This window comes from Sminthopsis crassicaudata, chromosome 1, assembly GCF_048593235.1.
Source record: "Sminthopsis crassicaudata isolate SCR6 chromosome 1, ASM4859323v1, whole genome shotgun sequence".
Taxonomy (NCBI): Eukaryota; Metazoa; Chordata; class Mammalia; order Dasyuromorphia; family Dasyuridae; genus Sminthopsis; species Sminthopsis crassicaudata.
The window spans coordinates 533,162,450-533,184,220 of NC_133617.1; the positions used below are offsets into that span (position 1 = coordinate 533,162,450).

The 21,771-nt window shown below is 32.4% G+C and overlaps 1 protein-coding gene across 1 annotated transcript in view; it reads right to left on the minus strand.

The window, feature by feature from the left end:
* Positions 1 to 5,552: 5,552 nt before the first annotated feature.
* Positions 5,553 to 21,771, minus strand: part of LOC141550842 (solute carrier organic anion transporter family member 4C1-like) — a 147,475-nt gene continuing 131,256 nt past the window's right edge. Inside the window, 6 exon segments of the mRNA XM_074281903.1 lie at positions 5,553 to 5,783; positions 9,493 to 9,630; positions 13,446 to 13,510; positions 19,700 to 19,716; positions 19,718 to 19,738; positions 19,740 to 19,896. Of these exon segments, the coding sequence (XP_074138004.1) occupies positions 5,614 to 5,783; positions 9,493 to 9,630; positions 13,446 to 13,510; positions 19,700 to 19,716; positions 19,718 to 19,738; positions 19,740 to 19,896 (568 nt within the window). The 3' untranslated portion in view covers positions 5,553 to 5,613.

Sequence of the window (21,771 nt, forward strand, 5' to 3'; positions counted from 1 at the left end):
AGAGGTTCCTAACATAGCAGCCTTATACCTGGCATGCCCAGGATCTCTACCCACTGGAACCCTGGTTCCGATGCCCTTTTATCCCTACCTTCAACTTTACTAACTAGACTCTACTTCCAAACCCCATAATAAACTTCTTTTATCAATCTAGGTTTTCGGGTCTGTAAATTCTTTTACAGGGGACTCTTGTGCCGCTACTAGATCTCATTTAACTCTATTCTTGCACTGAATCCAAAGGCGTTGCAGGGGAGCTCTATTTGACTCCCTATACCTAAACCCTGCCACTAGACCTCAATTAAGCCTAATTTCATTTAGGTACTCCAATCTCATCACGGGGAGGAGGGGCCATGAGGAACAGCATTGAAATCCTGAGGGGTCAGAAGTCCATCCCGAGTAAAGACCAGAGTACAGACAGAGCAGTGACCATATTTCTCCGAGATGAAGCACTGAACACTTCCAAACCCCCAGAACTAGTTCTGAAAAAAAGCAGTGGGGAAAAAACCTGAGAGACAAAACTTCCCACCTACCACCACCATCCCACACACACTAGGAACAGAGGCCAACAATAGAGTATCAAAATTAAGAAATAAGAAGGGGGAAATGAGCAAAAAAAGAAAAAAAAAACCCTACTATAAAAAGCTATTCTGGTGACAGAGAAAATGAAGGCACAAACTCAGAAGACAGTAACTTCAAAACAACTACAAGCAAAGCCTTAAAAAAAAAAAGTGAATTGGACACAACCCTAACAAAAATTCCTAGAAGTGCTAAAAATTAAATTTCAAACTCAAGTACGAATGAGAAAGAAAAAAATAAAGATTTAAAAGCAAATTATAAAAGGATAATTGCTTGAGAGGCACAAAAATATTAAAGAAAATAAGACCTTAAAAAACAAAATTGGTCAAATGGAAAAAAAAACAGAACTTCACTGAAGAAAAGAACTTAAAATGTAAAACTGTCAAAAAGGGAAAAAAGTACAAATGCTTACTGAAAGTAGCTAAGATGACCTACAAAAACAATAAAAGAAAATTAAAAGAATGAAAAATATGGAAGAAAATATGAAATATTTCACTAGAAAAACAAGTGACCTAGAAAATAGATCCAGGAGAGATAATTTAAGAATTATTGGATTACTTGAAATCTGAGATCAAAGACAGAGCCTAGAAATCATAATTCATTATCAGGAAAGTGCCTTGACATCCTAGAACCAAAGAGTAAAATAGAAGTTGAAATAATCCACTGACCATCATCAGGAGGAGATTGCAAAATGAGAACTACCAGGAAAGGTATAACTAAATTCCAAATCTCTCAGTTCAAAGAAAAAATATTTCAAGCAGCCAGAAAGAAAACATTCAAATACTTTGGAGCCACAGTCAGAATCACACAAGATTAAGCAGCTTTTACATTAAAGAAGAAAAGTGCTTGGAATATGATATTTTGGAAGGAAAATGGCTAGGATTAGAATCAAGAATCACCTATCCAAAAAAAATTAAGAACTGTTTCCTACATAGAAATAACTCCTAAGAACTTTCTCATTATTAGAGCAGCTGGAATATATAAGAAAAGATCACGGTGTGAATTGAATGTTAGGATGGATGATAACTCAAAAATAAAATTAGTTGTGAGAAAAGAGGAATGCCCTGGGAGAAGGGGAATGAGAGAGGTAAAATGAAAAGAGCATTTGCAATGAAGGGGGCTATTGGAGTGTTAGAATGTTAGGGGGATATATATCTTAATCTTATCAAAAATAGCTCAAAGAAGGAACAACAATCCATGGGACTTATCCCTGCCCCAAATTTGCTCTCCCCTCTATCAGTCCCTTTCCTTCTCTTAACCCCTTTCTCTCCTATTTTCCTGTGCGAAACAGACTGTTCTTTCTATACCCATTTGACCTGATCAAAGAATTTAGTAATACAACAAAAAAAGTTAATCTAATATGACCTATTTTTATTTTTTATGATCAGAGATTTATAAACCTTCACTTTGTATTCTTGTATATTCTATAATTTAACCAGTTAAACCAACTGGCATATGGAGGAGTCTGCACACATACTCTCTTCTTTTCAGAAATCAGGATATTTGCCAGTCTTCAATTCTTCATTGTTTTTAAATTTTTCCCTAGTCTTTTAAAAACTAATGACAATAGATTCATTATTGTACCTACCAGTTGTTTCTATTCTTGATGATGGCATTAATTTGGACTAAATGACTTGAAGTTATTGATGTAAACTAGATACAACAAGGTGATTTCTTATCTATGATATTCCAATTAGCCTTCTTTTGTCTTGTTTTTTTCAGTTCAAAAAAATCTTTCTTCTTGGCAGATAAAACAGAAACAAAGTAAAACTTCTGCATTTTTCTGCTTATTCTGTTATTTAATTCAAGCAGGAATTATTTAATCCTTTCTTGGATCTTCCTTTTGCTCCAACATAACTACAACAAAACAAAAACAAATTTTTTTTTTTTTTTTTTTTTGCTGTTAGCTTTCCTTGCCAGCCTCAATTCATTGTGAACTTTAGCAATTTTGATGCTTTTCTTAGATAATTGTGCTATACTTTTGTTACTTGCTCTTAGATCTTCTAAAAATCTAAGTTGGATTAGCTCTGCATCCACATCAAGTTTTCTAGTTAATTGCCTTCTTTCCCACTCTTCAGAATTGTTTTCCTTTGTGCCTTCAGCATTTCCTTTTTAAAGTTATTATCCCTTTTGATTGACCCTAAGGTAGTTCAGAAGAACTAGCACCTAATCCCCACAGAATAAGGGAACTGCTTCTTAACCAAGCCAGCAGCTAGGTGGTGCAGTGAATAGAACACTGGGCCTGGAGTCAGGAAGACTCACATCTAGCTATGTGACCCCCGGGCAAGCCACAAACCTCAGTTTCCTCATCTGTAAATTGAATTGGAAATGGCAAATAATTGCAGTATCTTTACCAAGACAACCCCAAATGAGATCACAAAAATTGAATACAACTGAAAAATAACTGAACCACCACCATTAGCAGATGCTACTTAGGGCAAGAAGTTTGATATCATCTTTTCCCTCTTTCCCATCTTGGATCTCCCAGGGAGAGGGATGCTGTAGTTGGTGATCCAGGAACACTAAGGGTGATACAGGGCAAGTTTGTAACAATCTGGCACTGGTACACAAGAGCACAGCTACTTTAAAACAGACATATCCTGTGTACAGTTCTTCACACATACTGGGGACTCCAAAATCTTGATTGGACTTACACTGAATTTAGTTATCATGGAGACCACAAAGGGCACAGTGCTTCTACAGAGTAAAGAGAGTGTAAGATTTAGTCAAGTATTTTCTTTTGGAAAATATCTTTCTTGTATTTTGCTTAAACTTCTTACCAGAAATCTCAATCCATTATTATCTGATTTGACATGATTGACTTGTCTGATTTTTCAGTTTATCCCCATTTATTTCTCAAATCTTTGTGTTAGTGTTGCAGAAGTATGTTTGATAGTCCATGATTACAAAAACATGGCATTGTGTATGGATGGAATCAGAAATTATGGATTTAAATCCCACTTCTTCCAGTTATTACCTGTGTAAAGTTGGGGAAATCCCTTATTTTGTTGGGACTCAGTATCCTGATCTGCAAAGTGAAAGGGTTTAGCTTCATAACTTCTAGTGTATTTTCCCCTTTCTATATCTGTGATATGATTGTATACAGTATTATTTTCTGTTTGGAAGAAGGGAGGGAAAAGGAAATGACTAACAAGTCAGATATAAAATAGCCTTAAAATTAAACTAATTCTCAAATATAGAATCTTGTTAAAATATTTTTGAAATGTATTTTTATTTCTAAAAATATATTAAAGTAACTCTTATCAATATGACTCTGAGCAAGTCAAAATCTTTCTGAGACTATCAGTTAAAGAATATTTGCTGATATATATTGGAAAGTAGAGGTTCCTTACAAAGAATTCTTTAACACAATAAAATCATATATCAGGACAAAAAAAGTTAGTATCAATTTTAAACATTTATTTCAAATTAATCAAGGGCAAACTTTTACATTTTGGAAAAATTAAAAAGTCTAAATCAATATATTTTATTATATAATCTTAGTAGCTCAAATTATCTGAAAATGAATAGATATGTTCTTTTAAAATAATTTTTAGAGTAGAATCAGAATTGTATTTTCTCATATTTCACATTAATAAAAAATTCCATACAATTGTTAATTATCTGAATTTTTAAAGATTCATTTATATTTTCTAAAAGAATCGATGTTTAGTTAATACTTCTCTGGATACCTAAAGATTAATAAGCATACCAATTACACAAAAATTATTATATTCAAATTTCTAAAGCTCATTATATATGACAGGCTGAATTTAATTATGAAAATTTATTTAACAAGTATAAAATTATACCAATTTGTATACAAGAACAAATCATATATAACTTTGGAAGAAGCAAGATTCTCTACTTTTCAATTTGTTCTGGGGTTAACTTGGTCCTAGTCAAGAAGATCCAAGCAAAAGGAAATGCTTTTCTTATATATCACCAAATACAAACTCACTTCACCTTAGTCATGGCCTTGAATAGGTTATATGTAAGGAACATTGTATAGCCGTTCACCAGCAAAAAAAGATTTGATGTTTCCCTCATTAAGCTATGATGGACCTTTTTTTAGGTTACATCCTATATGAATGATGTTATTTTCAAAGAATGAAAAACTGGAGTGATCCAAATATTATATTAATTTATGTATCCTATTGAATAAACTATTTTATTATTTCTCACATAAAATGTTTTAAAAACACTTTTTTGGAGTAATAAGTTTTAAATTAAGGAATCTTTTCACATTTGGAAAATAGTCTTCATCCACTGAAATATTTTATTTTACTCATGAGATTTTAAGTTTGATGTGTTAATTAATTTTTAAGAGAATGCTAAAAAGTTTTGTAAGTCAGGGAACAGCAATGAGTTATTTTTTAAAAAAAACACCTTTAAGTCAAAGTACTTAAATTTTTTCATATTCCATTTCATGACTAAAAGGATAAAAGGTTAAAATGAACCAACAACACACAGAAAGCTTCTGAAAGTAGGCCAGTCCAGAGCAAAAGGAGAAAAAATATGTAATCATATTCTGAAACTATTTTAATTGGAAATTGTATAAAATGTTGCATTCATATGTTATTTCAAAGATAAACTTTTTGGGGAAGAAAATTTGATGTAAATTCTATTCTAAGGCTATGTAATTGGACTAAAGATAGAACAGTTATTAAGTAAACATTTTACAAGAGGGAATAGTCTTTTTGATGGTACTAAAAATTTTTTTGTAATCAGAATTGTTAATTATTGATGCATTGTCTTTGCCTCCCCTATTTTGCTCCTATAGTTTTTCTTTCCTTGCCCTGAAAGGTTTATGATTCTCTTTTACTCACCATAATGTACATATGTATGCTTATCTTTCAGAATTGCTAATAGTTTTGAGGATAATTAATAGACACACAATCTACTTTATTATATTTGAACTCAAAATAAAAATTACATACCTGAAATTGATAAAATATATGAAATAAATTATACAAAAATAATAATGCAAATTTTTATTTAATATTCCAAAATTGCAGCTGTGTCATGCAACTATACCCATCAGTTCTGAAATGTTTTTGAAATGTTCTCTTCAGGTATTTTTTTTGTGCTTTCAAGATTTATTCCTTGATCACCTTCTTGATTTGGTTCATTTTTGTCTGTTGAAGGAGGTTTGTATAATAGTAGTGCAAAAACATTGAAGGAGATAGTGATTATTTTACAAATGATACCTGAATTTAAAAAAAACAAAAAGAAATGCAATGATCAGTTTAAGTTTCTAAATATAGTAAAAAATATTCCTATAAATAGTTTTTTATGATTTTATCCCATTTAATAAAATAAATAACAAAATAAGGTGTACATAGTTTATTAGCAAAGATTCAAATTTATCTTAAAGAAAATGGGTACGGATGCCCATAATTTGTAGAATGGTTGGGTAAATTATGGTATATGAATGTTATGGAATATTATTGTTCTGTAAGAAATGACCAACAGGATGAATACAGAGAGGCTTGGAGAGACTTACATCAACTGATGCTGAGTGAAATGAGCAGAACTAGGAGATCATTATACACTTCAACAACAATACTATATGAGGATATATTCTGATGGAAGTGGATACTTCAACATAGAGAAGAGCTAATCCAATTCCAATTGATCAATGATGGACAGAATCAGCTACATCCAGAGAAGGAACACTGGGAAATGAGTGTAAACTGTTAGCATTTTTTTTGTTTTTCTCCCCAGATTATTTTTACCTTCCGAATCCAATTCTTCCTTTGCAACAACAACAACAACAAAATTCGGTTCTGCACATATATATTGTACCTAGGATATACTATAACATATTTAATATGTACAGGAATGCCTGCCATCTGGGGGGTGGGGTGGAAGGAAGGAGGGGAAAAATTCGGAACAGAAGGGAGTACAAGGGATAATGTTGTAAAAAAATTACCTATATATATGTACTTTCAAAAAATGTTATAATTATAAAATTAATTTTAAAAAAAGAAGAAAATGAGTACACATTTCTGTAAAAAAAAACATAGCTCTTAGATTGCTTAGAGATTTCAACACAAAATAAGAAGTGGTGTTATTTCCTAAAATGTTAATTATAAATTCTGAGAAAAACTACTTACAATTTTAAAACATTAAACAAGATTTATTTAACTCAATTCACAAAGCTTTACTGTTTCAGAAATGGACTTAAGGTTTTGAAATAACATAGTACTTCATATTCCAGAAAAATTGGAAACAAGAACTAATGATTGACATTTATTTTCTTCTTTTTTTTCCCCTGAGGAATTGTTCAGACAACATTTATACATAGGATGATTACTCAACAGACCTTTGGTAAAATGATATGAATATCTTTTAGAAGAAATGTAAATGATCAACAACTATATGGGAAATACTCTAAATCAGTAATAATGAAAGAAATAAGAGATTAAAATAATCCTGAGATGTCATCACAATGGAGGGCAAACAAGCGAGGGTTACAGCCTAGAATTACTACCCAGCGAAACTTGATCCTTCAGGGAAAAAATGCACATTCAATAAAATAGAGCATTTCTAGATGATAAAACAAGAGCTAAATTTGACTTCCAAATGCAAGATTCAAAAAAAGTATAAAAAGGTAAATAGGAAGGAGAAATAAGAAGGAGAAATCTTTTGCATTCCGCCTGTAATATTTTCTTTTTGACCTAAGATCTTTCATTTTGGATTCTCTTTTCCATCTTTTTATTGATTCTGTTGTTCTAAAATTTGTTTTGAGGCATGATTTAAAGGTATTTAGAGTAGTGTGGGGGAGAGCTCAGTTGAATCTCTGCCTTTTTTTTTCATCCATCTTGGCTCCATTCCTTCTCCATTAAAATCTTGCAATAATCCTAGAAATAGGTTATTATTATTATCCTCACATTACAGATGAGAAAACTAAAGTTGAAATTGGTTAAACCACTTGCCCCAAGATCACACAACTAGTGAGTGGCAGAATCTGAGCTCTTGATTTCAAATATCCACTGGCTACAAAAATGCCGAATAATGCACATTTGCTTATAATTATATTTGCTGTTACTGTATGTGCAAGAATGTTTGTGGCAGCCCTCTTTGTGGTGGGCAGAAACTGGAAACTACGTGGATGCCCATCAATTGGAGAATGGCTGAATAAATTGTGGTATATTTATGTTATGGAATATTATTGTTCTGTAAGAAATGACCAACAGAATGATTTCAGAAAGGCCTGGAGAGACTTACATGAACTGATGCTGAGTGAAGTGAGCAGGACCAAGAGATCATTATATACTTCAACAACAATACTATATGATGATCAATTCTGATGGACATGCCCTTCTTCAACAATGAAATGAACTGAATCAGTAATGAATAGAACCAGCTACATCCAATGAAAGAACTCTGGGAGATGACTCCATAGAATTCCCAATCCCTCTATTTTTGTCCATTGCATTTTTTATTTCCTTCACAGGTTGATTGTACACTATTTCAAAATCCGATTCATTTTGTACAGCAAAATAACTGTTTGGACATGTATACATATATTGTATTTAACATATACTTTAACATATTTAACATGTATTGGTCAATCTGCCCTCTGGGGGAGGGTGTGGGGGGAAGGAGGAGAAAAATTGGAACAAAAGGTTTTGCAATTGTCAATGCTGAAAAATTACCATGCATATATCTTGTAAATAAAAAGCTATAAAAAGAAACAATGCTAGTGCCTTTCCTGAGTTTCTTTCTAGTTTTCTCTCATATATATGGATTGATGGATGGATGGATTGTTTATTTTGTCTTCCCCATTACATTGTAGGGTCCTTGAAGGCAAGAGGTAGTTTTGCCTTTTGTTTTAGACTAAGCATATAGCTTATCACACCTGCCATTAACAAATGCGGTTGTTGTTGGTGGTGATAGTAGTGAGGGACTATAATACTGTTTCTTGATAATTTTCTCAAAGAAAAGTACAAGGACCCCATGTTTATGGAGATGAAGAAAGGGCTAGATAAAACTCTGGCATGAATTGGTATCTAAAAAAAAAATCTTAGGTGTTTTCCATATTTAGCTCTAAAATATATGTTCTTTATTGATGTTTGAGACCCAATTATAAATAAATCAGAGTAGTAGTAATGATGTAATGATTAGATAATGAGCACCTATGGAACTACATATATCAGGAAAATGAAGATGATGTACTTCCACAGCAAATGCAAGCCTTCAGAGAAGCTTTTCTGTCAGAGGGAGAAATAGACATCTTAGAGGAATCATATGTGGTAATACCCAAAGTGAAAGTTGAATTCCATGACCTACATATAAGGAGTAAATTGTGTCAGCTTAGCCTTAGAAATGCAGGGAAGATAAGCCACTAAGTAGTGCATTTGCCTCTTTAATGGGTCCTAACAGTAATTTGAAAGTCTTACCTTCAATTCTAGAGGCCTTTGACCTTTGAAAGTTATTATTGGCTTCAATACCTATAAAGGCTGGCTTGAGCCAGAATATGTTCTACACATGATTTAGTATACTTGATCAACAAAGCCTGCCTAAGCTATTATTCCTCTTTGTAACCAGGATGCTATGAGTATGACATTAATGTGGTAAAAATCAAAGTAATAGTTTTAACATAAGCTTGGAGTTAGAAGGGATCTCAGAAGTCTTATAATCTAATACTTATCTCAACAAGAATTGCCTTTATAATTATATACATAAGTGGTCATCAAATTTCCTCTTGGAATACTCCAGTATGAGAAAAATCACTACTTTTTTAGTCCATTCTTTTGTTGATGGCTCTAATTGTTACTGTTTGCTCATATATTCTATGAGTCCATGAAAATACTCATTAATAAAGAAATTAATTCTTTGGATTATTATTTATAAATGATAATTTAAGCTGGGTTTTCATATATTAATATGTATCAAAATATCATCACTTACTTATTCCTACCAGCATGTAGGCCATTTTGAAGTTGTCATAAATCCGGCAAGCTCCTCTAACTCCACAGTCATTAAGGTCCCACAGTACACAAGAGCTGTCTATTGCAATTCCAAAGATCATTGGTCCAGGAATAGTGCCTATGAGGAATGCGATTATATACAAACAATCTATGAGAAAACACTACATATTAGAATATCATCTTCTATTCACCATTTTTAAAAATATACATATATTTCAAGCATCTATTAATCATTATTTTACATTTTCATGCTGTGTCAGGGTAGCAAGAAGTATTAAGAAGTATTATATATTGAAATATATTAACTCCTTGACTATGTCATCCAGAACCTAACAGACTTCCTTTTCAATAAAAGATTAATGAATTGAATTTTAAGGGAAGCTAGAAAAATTCTCCTCTTTGTAGGCATTCTCATTTAGTAAAAAAAAAAAAAGCTTTTTCATTTCAAGATACTTTAAATGTAGTCTTGAAAATGGTAAACATATTGGAAGATGAACTCTCAAAAGCTATTTCATATTTATCAATCTATAAATTCAATTTGAGATTATTTTTATCAGCCTACAAATAAACAACATGAAATATTTAGAAAAATTTCAAAGTTTTGTGACACCACTGAGATGAGTCTATTAAGTCTCAAATGATTAGGTAGGTAGGTCAATAATGACAGAGCATCAGTATCTATCTATTAAACATTATGTCAGTTTTGGGACTGGTGTTATGGTGTGACTATTTTATTAAGTCCATTTTATAACCTTGATTGGATTTTCTAATAAAAATCATGGTTATCATTTCCATGGTACCTAAGACTTTTCAAAGCACTTTACACATATTATTTCACTTGGTCCTCATAACAAATCTGTGAAGTGGATACTACATTGTACTCATTTTGCAGATAAGGAAACAGGTTGAGAGACTGAGATGAAATGTTTTGAGCAGAGTCACACAGCAAATATTTATCTGGGAGTAATATCCAAACTCAGGTTTTCCTGGTTCCCCGTCCAACATTCTGCTTATTGTACTACCTCCCTACCTCAGTAGTCTTTGAGAACAATTTCTGAGAAATATATAATCTAAGATAAAATTATTTGCTACACAGAAAATCATCAGTCACTGTATGTGATTTGCTAGAGAAGAATTATAACTGCATCATATAATCCTCATTTGATGTTTAAGGGCAGAAAAGCACACTGACTTCTTATTAACTAATGCTATTTTTCTTTAAATGTTAATAGAATCCCAAATGTTATATATCTGATATTTAATTATAGAAAAAGTCTTAATTTTTGTATAAGATTTATTACCATAAAATGAGTCAGCTCTCCAAATGGGGCAACAACTTTAAAACTACCATCAATAATCTCATGTCATTTAGTAATCATGCTAATTAATAACATTTGATATTCCTGGCCTAAATCTCTGCAACAGAGACTCCAGAATACTGGTTTGTCTCAGAATTCATTTAAATCTAATTCACACAAGTCAAGATATCACCCCATGATGTCAATGGTCCTCTTTGAAAATGATGAACAATAACAAGAAAAAAACTCTCTAGTCTTAAGCTCATCCCCTATGATTCAGGGGACCTGCAAGAAGGTTTTATAATTTTGAATACTTTGAGAATTCCACTCAATTTAGTAAGAGGCTCTGGGCTGGGAGATCTTGTCACAATACCAAACTCTTAGGTAATCTCAGAACTTATTAGCTATTATAAGAGTATAAATGTAAGTATAGGTTTTTACTTAGTACTATTGAAACATTTTTGGTCCTCAGCTTTCCTGTTGACATAGAATATATAGAAATGAGATTTTCTGTATTTGTGTGTGTATGTGTGTGTGTGTGTGTGTGTGTGTGTGTGTGTGTGTATGCATGCACATATACACACAAATGTATGCACAGGTGAAGTTCTAGAAAGAAAGCTCAATGGTTCTGTTCTAGATTACCAGGACAGAGGGGGGAAAAAGATAAGACAGATTCTATCCAATTACCCAATCAACCACCTGTTGAGCATGTATTGATATTAGGGACTTACATAATTAGTTCAAAACTATTTTGTTAAAAGATATTCCTAACAGTCTCTTGAGAGACTTCTTTTAACAAATTTTGATTTACTTCATTAAATATTATTTCTCAATTACATGTAATTTTTTAACATTAAAAAAAATTTTGAGTTTTAAATTTCTTCACTCTCTCCACCTATCTCCTTAAGAAGGCAAATAATTTGACAGTAAGTTACCTATGAAGTCACACAAAAATATTTCCACATTAGCAATGTTGCAAAAGAAAACAAATAAAATAAAATAAAATAAAGCAATAAAAATATGCTTCAATCTCTATTCATAGTTAATCAATTCTGAGAGATTTCTAAAATGAAAATTATTGTCTAGATAAAACATCATTTTGCTATGTGAGACTGTTACCTTACAAAGTTAAGAATGCTGCCTGAAAACCATTAGCTACAAAGTTAATTTGACACCATTAGCAGTAAATGGCATTAAATCTTTAGTCTCTGTCTTTAATGAGAAAGTTATGATTTCATAAAAAGAACCAGGAGAAATGTCTTGTTTTAATCATTTTCCAAATCTAGGAAGAATTAAGACACAAAAGTTTACACATTTAAAAATTGTACTGTTTAAGAGTACAACAAAGGGATTAGGCTGCTTTCTTAAAGCCTGAAAACATTTTTTCATAGAAACAACATGATGGTTAGATTCCTAAACAAACACATGCACAAAACCTCTTTTATTTTGTAATATAACTGAAGTACTGTAAAAATGGTATTAATAGCGAATAATAACAATAGTAGCAACAGCAATATTAAATATAATGCTCAAATGAGATAATATTTGTAAAGTTCTTAGCACAGTGTCTGGCACATAATAAGTGCTACATAAATGCTGCTTTTCTCCTTTTCCTTTTCTCTTTCCCTCCTTCTCCTTCATGGCCCATGATGACTAATAATTACAAAATGTATAACATTGCTGTTGTTTCTATCTGCTACTGGAGTTGTATGGAAGATGTTTGAGTTGAGGAAGATCTGTGAGTTACAGTGGATGAATTTTTACTTTTACTCAACTAAAGTTACTTTATTCACCTGTAAAATAATTTATAGAACTTTAAATATAAAAGAATAATATCAAGAGAGTGGCTTAGCCCAAGACTGATTCTATCTGAATTCTATCAAAAATATGAGAATAACATAATATTTTGAGACAATTTAAGTGCTTTGCAAGTCTTGAAGCATTATGTGAATGTTATTATGGATGATTTAATTGTATCTTTCCTTTTCTGCCATTCTTTTTCTCCTATACTGATTCCTTAGCAAAATCCTCCCTCTTATGTGAACTTTTTCTACTTCTCTTATCTTCTTCCTTGTTAAAATGGTTTCCATTTTAATGAAAAATTCATTCTGAGCTTTAAAACATTCTCTTAATGCCACAGAAATGGCAATAGAGGTTCTGGCTTGAAGGTACATGAGTGTGTCCCTCAATATTTATATTATAAAATATATACTTTTATACATGTACATTAGGAAAAAATGAATTTCTGAGTAAATGTCAGGAGTGCTGACTTTGAGTTATAGGCAAAATATTTCTATATTGTACTCTGTGTGTTTAATGGTGATAGATAGACTCTAATCCCATTGATTGATATGTACAAATTTCTCATAAATGAGAAACTGTCATTTTTTTCTTTTTCAAATATATAACAATATCATTAATATCTTATGAAAAATTTTGAAGACCTCTAATTTAGTGACAAAACCTTATTTATTTTCTTCTGTGAAAGATGACTGATTCCTGAATTATTGTCATTATTTTTTATTTAATGTATGTGAGACATATAAACTCAAGAAAATCAAGTAAGTCAACAAAATTAATAGTACACTATAGTACAAATTAATAGTACACAAAGAACTATGTATCTATGCCATACCCAATAATCGGATAAGCATGAATTGTACGCCCAGGGCGAGAGAATGCTGTCTGTCAAATACACACCTGTAAGCAAATAATAATTACCCAATCAATAATAGTTACAATGAATACACATAGGTTCAAGGCTACATTATTAATTATTCACACTACTTTTGCCACTGAATAATCAATTTAGGTACCCCATGAGCTATAGAAGAACAAAAATGCTTCCAATGCTTTTTTTGGTTTTACTTTAGCAAAGTTTAGTAGCCTAGCTGGTCCTTATCCATCCTGAAATCTACACCCCTGCCTCCAGAATCTCAATCCTCATGGACAAGAATGCATAATTTTTTAGATGATTGAATTTGTTCCATGATTTACAATTATAGAAGAATGGGGAATATTCTATATTGGATTAGAATTGTTTTTTTTTTTTTTGGCAGAGGAGATAAGCATACCTAAATTTATAATTGAATACCTCCATATCAAATCAGCTCAATTCTGCTGACTTGTACAACATTCTTAGTAACCAAGTCCCTGTCTCGTTCTTTTTATGATTAAAATCCTGCCTAAGTTTACTATCAAATAAACTAATTCCTGAAGTCCTGTTCCCCTCTCTGGGTCTCTACTTTCTTCTGCCTGATTGTTTCCTTGGCAAGTGTGGTCAACATGTACACTGTTGCTCCCATGCCATTGGAGCTGAACATAAAAGCTACATCAAAAAACAATAGATCTAGTCTCTGTCCCTGGAAAAAGAACAGAATATATTTTTTTAAATCTATGTATGGAGAGGAGTAGGAGAGGGTAGCCACTGAATAACACTATATATTAAGATAAATGCAACAGGAAATCTAGTCACTAAATAATTTGGGCAAAAAAAACTAAGTAAAAAACAAATGTTCTATAAATTGAATCTTACATAACACGTTTTCTAGCCTTTTCACCATCCTGGTCATTTTTTTTTTTTTAAACAAATCACCAATTTTGATTCTTAAATGTGAATCTAGACCCTGATACAGTATTATACTCAGAAACCAGACAGGATATAGAAGGATTATCAGCACCTAAATCCCCAAATTCTCTAAATGCAGCCTTCCCCTCTCTGTCTCTGATACCACCTCTGTCTCTGTCTCTCTCTTTCTCACTACCCCCCCATGAAGATATCTCATGAAAATATAGATATCTATAGATAGATATCCAGCTCACCTGCTCTATTCACCTATGTATACCAGTTCAAAATCACCTAGCTAACTATCTACTGAACATTTCTACTTGAATGTCCCATAGGTAGGTCAAACTTAACATTTCTTTAATTTTGTCTCAAGATTTTTTTTTTGAAATTTTTAAACTCTTTTTTGAATTTTCTTTACATTTCTAAAGTTTAGCTAAAAGACTACCTCCTTTCCTATTTTCCACTGCTGTTAGTGCTTATTCTCCTATTCCCAAGCTCCCACAAATTATTTTATATTTACTTTCTATACATTTAAAAATATTTATTGTTAACACAAATGTTAGTTTAGAAAAAGTTAAGCTCCTTAAAGTCAGGATTTATTCATTTTTGTCTTTGCATTTGCTATGTGCTGCCAGTGATTGGCACATAACATAAAGAAAGGTATATTTATCAGGTAACTTCTTGAAGGTGTTTTTTTTTTTTTTTTTTTCTTTTCCCATTATTTAGCTCAGTCCCTGGCACACAGTATGCACCAGATGTGTGTTGACTGAATGATTAACTTCCATATCACAATATTGACTTATAATAGACTAGAAGTATACTAAATCCTATAGCTCCTCCTCAGGAAAAAAAAAAAAAAGTCTTTCTTGCCATATTTAACCCATCTTGCACCTATGAACTTGTTTTTCTAAGTCCAGGTAAAATATTTTACATTTATGACTAAAGATTTAATTTTAGGCCAATCGTCAAGGTCTTTTTGGATTTTGATTCTGTCATTCTCTCGTGTTATCTATCTTATCTAACTGTGGCAACTGAAAATCTGATAAATATGCCATCTCTGTCTTTAACCAAATAACTGATAAAAGTTTTGCACAGAAGAGAACAAAATACAAATCTGTAAACTGATAACAAACTACTACTGAACTGAAGTTCTTGGCATGGACTTTTTTTATCATATAAATACATAAAAAGGCTAATGAGGTATAGATTTGTGATAGCTATTTGCTCATCTTCCTGCCTCTATTCTTCCAACGCAGACATCTTTCATATTCAGATACAGTTGAGAGGGCTATTTCAAAAGACTAAGATATCCATCCTAAGAGTTTTTGGTTCCTCCATGCTTCTTATTTAGAGTGAAAGTTATGGCATTTATAAACATTGCAAATAGTCAGAATAATTCTTTTCTTCAGTCTGGTAAATGAACTGATATGTATAATCTAGTTCTAGGCCATTGTTTTTTGTTTCTACTCAGCTGGAAATATAAGTCTCTCTCTACAATCCCAAGTAAACACACAGAACAGATAACAAAAAGTGTCATAAACAAAGTATTAGTAAATAACCACAAGGCAGTCTGCCAGATGAGACTATATATAGAACTACTGCTACTGTGAACCACTCCCTGGAAAGCTTCATGAGAAAGCTTCCAAAGTTCCTTGCCTTCTGCACCCACCAACTTATTGCCATGGAGCATACCCACTGTTAAAAATTTAAGATTGCACAGGTAAAAATTCCTTTAAGCCTGACTCTTCCCAGTCCCTATCCTGCTCTAACATTTTTATTGATAACAAATTATCCTTCACATTAGATCTCTTCTCATAATCCTTTGTTCCTCTTACAATTATGAAAATCTCACTCTACTCTGAAGAAAGCACAGCTCCATACCTCCAGTACTTAGATGTATTATTTTTCAAAGACAAACTGATTCAGGAGGAGAAATACTTTTTGCTCCTTGCTACAACCTTCAGACCTTCCTTCATCTCAGTCATTTACCAGTTAGCAGGTATTTTCCAGTCCCCAGGGTATTCATCTCCTCTTTCAAGGAGTTTGGTTAGATGGCTCACAGGCTCTTCCTCTTCACTCTAGATCCTGTTTTTTGTACTTGGAGACTTCAATATGCATTTTGATGTTCCCTCAAAAATCAACTTTTGTATTCTGATAATCTATACTTAAAAAAAAAATAACAAAACAATTCAGCTACTAAAAGGATAGTCAAATCCTTGATCTCATCTTCAACATCCTCTTCACAATTGTTCCATCCATCTCCATAATCTAGAACAATGAAATTCATCTATCTTTCCCTAATCACAAATACTGATTTCTCTTACTCAGAATTTTAAGAGTTGGAAATACTTAAGAATTTTGAGATGATCTCAAAGGTCATCTAAATCCCCATTTTAAATATAATGAATCTGAGGCCAGATTTGCCTAAGGTTGCAGATATAATAGGTAGAAGAGGCAGGAGTCAGTTCCTCTGACTCCACATATAGCCTTTTAAAAAAACGTGTAACTATACCAGCTGTCACTCAATATTTCCATAAAGGCAGCTAAGTGGTACAGTGAATAGAACACAGGGCCTGCAATCAGGAAGATATGATATCAAATATAGGCTCAGACCCTTACTATGTATGTGATCCAAAGCAATTCACTTAATATCTATTTACCTTTATTTCCTTATCGGTGAAATGGAGATAATAATAGCATCTTAACTCCCAGAGTTGTTGTGCTATGTCCAAAGTTGGAAATATTTTCCTCAGTTCTGACCATTATGTGATCTCTGTCAATTTTAATTCTTCCCATTCTTTAAGATTCAGCTTGGGTGGCACTTTCTGCATGAAAACTTCAATGAATAGCCTCAAATGGAAATTCTCTTTCTCTTATCAGAGCCTTTCCCCCCCATACTTCTCCAATGTCTTTATCATATTCTAATTTGCATTATTGTTATTTATATCCCTATATTATTTTCTTTACAATGTTACATGGACATTTTTATTATATAAATACATAAAAAGGCTAATGAGGTATAGAGTTGAGATAGCTATTTGCTCAATTTATTATTGCCTCTATTCTTCCAACACACTCGCAGAGATCTATCATATTGAGATACAGTTGAGAGGGCTATTTCAGATAGGGACTGCATTTTATTAATCTTGTACAAAATAATGCTTAGTAAGTTTTTAGTAAATATAACCATGTGCATGGTTTTTGCAATTATACTTCACTGACTCTCTGTTTTGTAATGTGATCAAGTTGCCTTAAATTTGTTTTTTTTGTCCCAAATTAAATTGTTATCTCCATGAAAGAGGGAACTGTGTTTTTGTAGGCCATTTTAGCTCATTTCTGATCAATCTAAAATTGGGGGACAAATGTTACTCTTCAAACTTAACCTCCTTAAAGCAAGCAAAAAGAAAAAAAATCATTTTAAAGCATATTTAATACTATAATTTAAAGTATTAGTAAAGAAATTTTTACCAAAAAATGGATGAAAAATACAAACAAGGTATTAAAGAAAGTATTAAAATATTAAAAACATGTATCCTTTTGATCCTAGCTTCTTTCTGGTTGGATAATACTGCAGTGATTCTCAGGAAATGCTTATAAGAAAATCATTCCTAACTCAATCTGTGAAATAATGAGCTATGTTTATAGTGAGGAAATCTCTAATATTCTAATCATCTAGGATCAAAATATTAGAATCATCTTTGATTTTTTTTCTCCCTTCCTCAACTCCATTTTCTCACCTCTATTCCCCTCCCTCTTTCCTATCCTTTCTCCATTCAATCAGTAAACCAGTCATTTCAACTCTATATTGGAAATAGCTTTTCTATTTGTACTCATCTGTCCATGAAAAGGCAGCATTGTGTAGTGAATATGTGGTAAATATTGGCTTTAACACATTCTACCTTTGTGACCAGGGCAAATAATTTAATCTTTGTAAATGTTAAGTTTCCTCATATGTAAGGTGGGCTATGATTGAGAAAGGGGTTTAAAACCACAAATATCTACATAAATTTAAGTTGCTGTTGTTGCTGTTATTATTATTAATTGCTCACACTGTGACCAGTCCATGTCAATTTTAATTATCACGTTGTGATAATTAATCTCACACTGTGACCACACTGTAGCTGGACTATATAATAATGGCATTCCAATCAGTCTATTGGTAATAAAGGTATACAGCCTTTCTTAACTTTCATTCATACATTGTGTAGCTGCCAAATAATTTTCCTAACACATAGGTTTCACCAGGTCACTCTCCAATGCTTATGTAATAAAACACAAACTTCTTTAGTAGGATTTAAGATATTCAATTATGGCTCCAACCTACCCTTTCAAATGCATTTCACTATACTCCTTTATACACACTATATTCCAGCCAAAATGTACTTCTAGTAGTTGTCTTGTCTCATCTTGATCCCTTCGGCCTCAATTTATTTTCACCCACTAGCCTCTTTCCACAGCTTCCCTCCCTTCCCTGACTCTGAACCCACATTGCCACTCTTTCAATTTCTGCTTATACAAGGTTCTTTTCCTTCAAGGTCCAATTCAAATACTACTTCATCCAAGATGTATTTCCTTAAATCTCCCTCCCTTCTAACACATCAATTGAAAACAACCACCACCACCAATAGCAATACTTAACAATTAAATAGTGCCTACTACATGCCAGTTACTATGCTAAGGATTTTAAAAATATTATTTCCTTTGATACAAAATATTGATGCTATTATTATCTCAATTTTACCTATGAGAAAACTGAAATAGAAGTTAAATGATATAGTCACATAGCTACTAAATATTCTAGGCCACATTTTAAGTCTGATCTTCTTGTCTCCTTGCTCAATGCTCTATCCATTGTATCACCTAGTTGTGGAAGCTTTCTTTTCTTTTTTTTTTTTTTTTCAACTTTCTCAAATTATTTTATCTAGACCTCAGCTTTGTTTGTTTGTTTGTTTGTTTGTTTTAACACATTTCTCTTTGTATCATATTTTAAAAAATGAATTTTATTATCCCTTTTGAATAGGAAGATCCTTTAGAATAAAGATTGTCTTTTTTCTTCCTATTTATATACTCATTCCTGTATTTGCTAATTTGTTATTTGTTTTTCAACCAATATGAATAAGAAACAATTAAAATATGCTTTTGTATATTTCATGATTACTTATATATGAGCAATTATAAAGTAGTTTTAGGATTTTGTATAACACTTGCTCTAAAAATAAAGGACTGATGATTAAATTCTTAAGTTTACTTAAAATATAATGAATATTTCTTACAAATGAATTTAAGCTACAATATATAAAGATTACAAAGGAAATGCATACCTGAGAATGGCCACAGTAAACAGGTGTACCAGCCATAAAAAGTAAACATAACCGTAGCAAAGAAAAAGGCAAAGAATATGGGTAAATTCTTGCATCGTGATTCACATTTCCCAGCTTGAGCATCTATGACATCACCCTCCACAGTTGATAGTACTCGTTTTCTTCTGTCCCCACACAGGAAACAGTTTATAATACACCTATGAACGTTGCAAATGTAAAAGTTTTTGTGAACATGGCTGTTGTACAAAATTATTCATGAAAATAAAGTCAAATATATAACTACACAGGGACTAAAACTATTTTTATTTGTAAGAAATATCTTCAAATTTAGTCCATCAAAATTCAGAAAAGTAGGGTGAAGCCAAGATGGCAGAGTATAGACAGAACATTGCCTGAAACTCGCCACAAACTTTCCTCAGATTCAATACTAGATCAGACCTCTGAATGGATTTTGGAGTAACCCAAACCCACAAATATTTTGGAATGTAATAATTTTCCAACATAAGATATCTTGGAAGAAACTTCAGGAAAGTTTCTGTCTTAATTGAGCTGGGGGGAATGCAATCAAATGCAGGTGCAGCATGAGGAGGCCCAGTGCTGGGAGGCCTGGGCAGGGAATAGCATGAGGCTCTTAGCCAAAATACAGCAGCACTGGTTACTATGTCCCTGGTTCAGAAGGCCAGATCAGCAGACCAGCCATGAGACCTCCAAAACAACCAAAGAAAGCAAATTGTGAGTCTCTGAAAACCCAGCATACAGGCAGGACTTGGCCAGCCACTCAGTGCAATGGGGAGGCCTGCAGCACCAGCCTTAGTATAGTCAGTGAGAAGGCCCTGTTGCCCTGTGGAGGGCAATCTCTCCTATCCCCTAAGAGTATTCTTGACATTTAAAGATGAGCAAAAAAAGCAAAAAGAGCACTGACCACAGGGAGCTACTATGGAGACAGAGAAGAAGACAGCAAAGGCAAAGGTGAAGCCTCAAACAGGAATATAAACTAGTTTTCCAGTTCAAAAAAGCTCTTTTGGAAGAATTCAAAAAGGAATGTAAGACAGAGATAGAAGAAAAATGGGGGGGAAAATAAGAATTATGCAGGAGAGTTATGAAAGTTTTTGGGGAAAGGCTAACACCTTGGAAAAGGAAGTACAGAAATTGACTGAAGAAACCAATTCCTTAAGAAATAAATTTGATGAAGTAGAAAAAAAATATACTGAAGAAAAACAACTGGAAAAAATAGAATTGGTGAAATGGGAAAAAAAAATCCCTGAATAAAAACAACTTCTTCAAAAGTATAATTAACCAAATGCAAAAGGAGGTAAAAAAGCTAATTGAAGAAAATAATTCAGGACAAATAGAAAATAACTCATTGAGAGAGCAAGAATCAGTCAAATTAAAAAAAAAAAAGTTTTAAATGAAAAAATAGAAGAAAATGTAAAATACCTCATTGGAAAAACAACTGACCTGGAAAATAGATTCAGGAGAGAAAATCTGAGAATCATTGGACTACTGAAAGCCACGATGGGAAAAAAAAAAAAAAAAAAAAAAAAAAAAGCCTAGACAACATTTTTCAAGAAATCATCAAAGAAAAACTGCTCAAGGAATATTGTAGCCAAATTTCAAAATTACCAGATCAAGCAGAAAAATACAGAGACCAGCCAGAAAGAAAACAATTCAAATATCGCGGAAACCACAATCAGGATTACCCAAGACCTAACAGCTTCCACATTAAAAACATCAGATCTTTGGAGAAAATTGAATGAGGATAGAAAGGAATACATCTTTTTTCTCATATATAAAACTTACCCCCCAAAATTGACCATGTATTATGGAATAAAACCCTCAAAATGAAATGCAGAAAGGTAGAAATTATAAATGCATCTTTTTCAGATCATGATGCAATAAAATTATGTTCAATAAAGGATTATGGAAAAATAGATAAAAATTACTTGGAAACTAAATAATCTAATCATAAAGAATGAAAGGGTGAAACAACAAACCCTAGAAACAAGAGAATCACAATAATGAGACAAGATGCAAAACTTAAGGGATGTAGCCAAAGTAGTTCTTAGGAAAAA